Source organism: Triticum aestivum, chromosome 3D (genome assembly GCF_018294505.1).
Source record: "Triticum aestivum cultivar Chinese Spring chromosome 3D, IWGSC CS RefSeq v2.1, whole genome shotgun sequence".
Taxonomy (NCBI): Eukaryota; Viridiplantae; Streptophyta; class Magnoliopsida; order Poales; family Poaceae; genus Triticum; species Triticum aestivum.
Window position 1 is genome coordinate 7,174,038 of NC_057802.1, and position 3,236 is coordinate 7,177,273.

Consider the following 3,236-nt stretch of genomic DNA (forward strand, 5'->3'; position numbering starts at 1 on the left):
AATCACGGTTGTCGGCATCTCCTGCTCTGCATCAACGACTTTCCGGCTGTTACTTCTACAAGCTCCCGTGTGTAAAAAAGTTTGCTGCGCTAAGACGATGGCTTAGAAGGCGTCACCAAGCTTTACTCGCGACATTATCGTCGACGGATCCAGGAGGAAGAAGACTTCACAACTCAAAGACATGGATTATAATTTTATCCTTATGTATATTTGTGTTTGTAAGGTCAACAATTTTATATGTCATTTAGGCCTATTTGAAAGAAAACAAAAAAAATAGTTTTTCTCAAGAAACTTTCAATCTACTCATCATCAATCAAGGCAGTACAAAGAACATCAAAATAAAAATTACAACCAGGTCCATGGGTCACCAAGCGACGACTACAAGCATTGGAGCGAGCCGAAGGCGCTCTGCCGTCATCGTCCCTCCCTCACCAGAGCCGGACAAACCTTGTTGTATTAGACAATCGGTAAGTCGTCGTGCTAAGGCCACATAAGTCCAGCGCACCAGAGCAACAACCATCATCGATTAAACCTGTAAACACTCAAATGAAGACTGGATCCAAACAACTCAATCGAAGACGAGCACCGCTTCAACCTGTAAACACTCAAATGAAGACTGGATCCAAACAGATCCATTGAAGACTAGCACCGACCCAATCCCGCGAGATCCGACGGAGACACACCTCCATTGTACTCCGACGAAGCTAGACATATCATTAGCACGGAGATAGAACGTGAGAGACATTGTTCCTACCAAGGGACATCACCGCTGTCACACAGCCCCAACCAAGTCACTGAACCCAACAGAAAACGAGAACGAGGTCACTTCCTTCGGCGGGGGGTCGAGGTCCTCCGCACCTTCATGGCCCAAAGGCCATCGATGATGAGGCAGACCGGCGGCTGCGCCGGCAGGAGGAGGTGGAAAGAGCGTGAGATTTTTTTTCTTGTGGAGAAGGAAAAACAAGGCCGAATAGTTAGGTCTATTTGTTTTTGAAGAAAAAAAATTTGCTAAGTCTCGGTCGACTGAGACTTCGTTATGTCTCAGTCGATGATATATTCCCTAGATCCTGCATAGAGATTCGTACAAATTTTTTTCTTCAGATTTTTCTTTTTCTTTCTTATATACTATATCACTTGACTAAGACTTGGTAAAATCTCAGTCGACTTAGACCTAGCCATATAAAAAAAATTAAAGTCGAGGAATTACGGTGGCCTTAAGCTCGTGCTTGTCTACCGTCGACGCGTGCGCCACAAGTGTCCACTCCACTCAGACGGTGACACGGCCCTCGTTCCTCCACAGCCACAGAGGCAGAGACTCCAAACTCGTGGTTACCATCTCGGCACCTCGTCGGAGAACAGAGCAACCTGACCGCCCGAGCCACTCAGAGGAAGAAGATGGCCTCGTCCGCTTCCTTGCTCCACCCTTCCACGCTCGCCCCAGCCTTCTCGCCGCCCGCACCCCGGCGCGGGCTCCCCCCGTCACAGCTCGACCTCCGCCCCAGCCGCCGTCACCACGGAGTCTCGGTCTCACTCGCCGCCTCGTCATCCGCCGCGTCGCCGGAGGTGGAGAAGAAGCCCTCCTCGCCGTCCACCCCGCCGCCGGGCGAGTCCTCAGCCCTATCGGTGAGCAGCGAGCATCGGCACGCCCCCAATTTCGCTGACATTTTAGATTTTACCCATGCTCTGACAAGAATAAAATGGCTTTCTTGGTTCTGGTTTAGCGTAGGCCGTGGCGGAGAGCGTGAAGGTGCTCAAGGAGGCGGCCAAGACGAGGAAGGTGCCGGCCCCGGAGGTGCTGGCGGCGCTGGCCAAGATCAAGAAGGCCAAGCTCGACACCTCCGCCTTCTTCGAGACGCTCGGCGGGACCGAGTCCCCCGGCAGGACATGGAAGCTCATCTTCACCGCCCAGGTGAGCAAACCTACCCAGCAACAAACACCTGAACTTCAACCAAATTAGCACAATTCGGTCAGACTTAGCGGTTTGCATTTGGTGGTTAATGAATCAATCGGTTTATCTGAATGTCTCGCAGGGTAGTAAGCTCGGCAAAGGCAGCTACTTCCCGGTGACCGCCGTCCAGCGCTTCGACGCCGCGGTGAGCGACCTCCTCGTGCCTCTCTCGCATTCCGGCCATGGCATCAGATTCTGGACCAACAGATGAGCAGCCATGACAGACAGACAGTTTATCTCTCTGTAACTGAAACTCTGAAGAAACCCATTTTTGGTTGCGAGCAGGGGCAGAGGATCGAGAACGGGGTGTACCTGGGCCGGGCGGGGAGCCTGAGCTTCGAGGGGCGGCTGTCGTGGAAGAAGAAGATCCTGGCCTTCGTCTTCGAGCGGGTGCGCCTCAAGCTCGGGCCGCTGGGCCCCCTGGAGATCCCCATCGGCGGCGGCGGCGACGTGGGCAGGGAGCCGAGCACCAAGGACCCCTTCTTCCTGTGGTTCTACGTGGACGAGGAGGTCGCGGTGGCGCAGGGCAAGGGCGGCGGCACCGCATTCTGGTGCCGCTGCAAGCGCGTCGACGGGCAAGGGCGGCGTCCCGCCTTCTGGTACTTCGGTTTCAACATAATTTAGATAGATCAGCCAGCGTCCATCTCTCTGTCTAGTCTGGCTGTAGCTAAATGTTTTGGTGTTCATCGCCTTACTGTATAGTACTATACAGGTATATACGATCATGTATGTACACAGATGGGATGTAACTACACTACTTCTACTTGCATAGCTTTTCGTTCTGCCTTTGTATATACTGACAACAGGCGGTATGTATCAAATTAGAGAGGGTGGCGCGGAAAGTATCCTTTTGAGCTCGAGCTCATTTGAGCCCGGATGACAGAAAATTCGTAAAAAAATAAAAATAATAAAAAACTGAATTTTTTTTGGGGTATACTTTGGCAAATGTTCTAAGTGTTTGCAAATTTTCATCATGAGATCACATTCTTGGAAGGCGTGGCAAAAAAAAAACAAAATCAGTGTTCCAAATGCTTTCAAAAGTAGCATTTTCATAACATCGTTTTTGTTTTTTTGTCACGCCTTTCTTGAATGTGATCTCATGATGAAAATTTGCAAGCACTTAGAAAATTTGTCAAAGTTTATCACAACAAAAATTCAGAATTTTTTGATTTTACTGTTCATGCAGGCTCATTTGAGCCCAACCTCAAATACTCCACGTCTGGGTAGCGCGCTTTGCCGCGCTTAACTCTTTTTTCTCCACGGTTATCACGCTCAGAGGTGCGCACTT

The 3,236-nt window shown here is 50.5% G+C and overlaps 1 protein-coding gene across 1 annotated transcript; it reads left to right on the forward strand.

Moving 5' to 3' along the window:
- Window positions 1–1,269: 1,269 nt before the first annotated feature.
- LOC123076821 (uncharacterized) lies at window positions 1,270–2,742 on the forward strand. The gene is made up of 4 exons (XM_044498962.1): window positions 1,270–1,623; window positions 1,727–1,909; window positions 2,031–2,093; window positions 2,234–2,742. The coding sequence occupies exons 1-4, from the start codon at window positions 1,396–1,398 to the stop codon at window positions 2,570–2,572; spliced, it is 813 nt and encodes a 270-aa protein (XP_044354897.1). The 5' UTR covers window positions 1,270–1,395; the 3' UTR covers window positions 2,573–2,742.
- The last annotated feature ends 494 nt before the right edge of the window (window positions 2,743–3,236 follow it).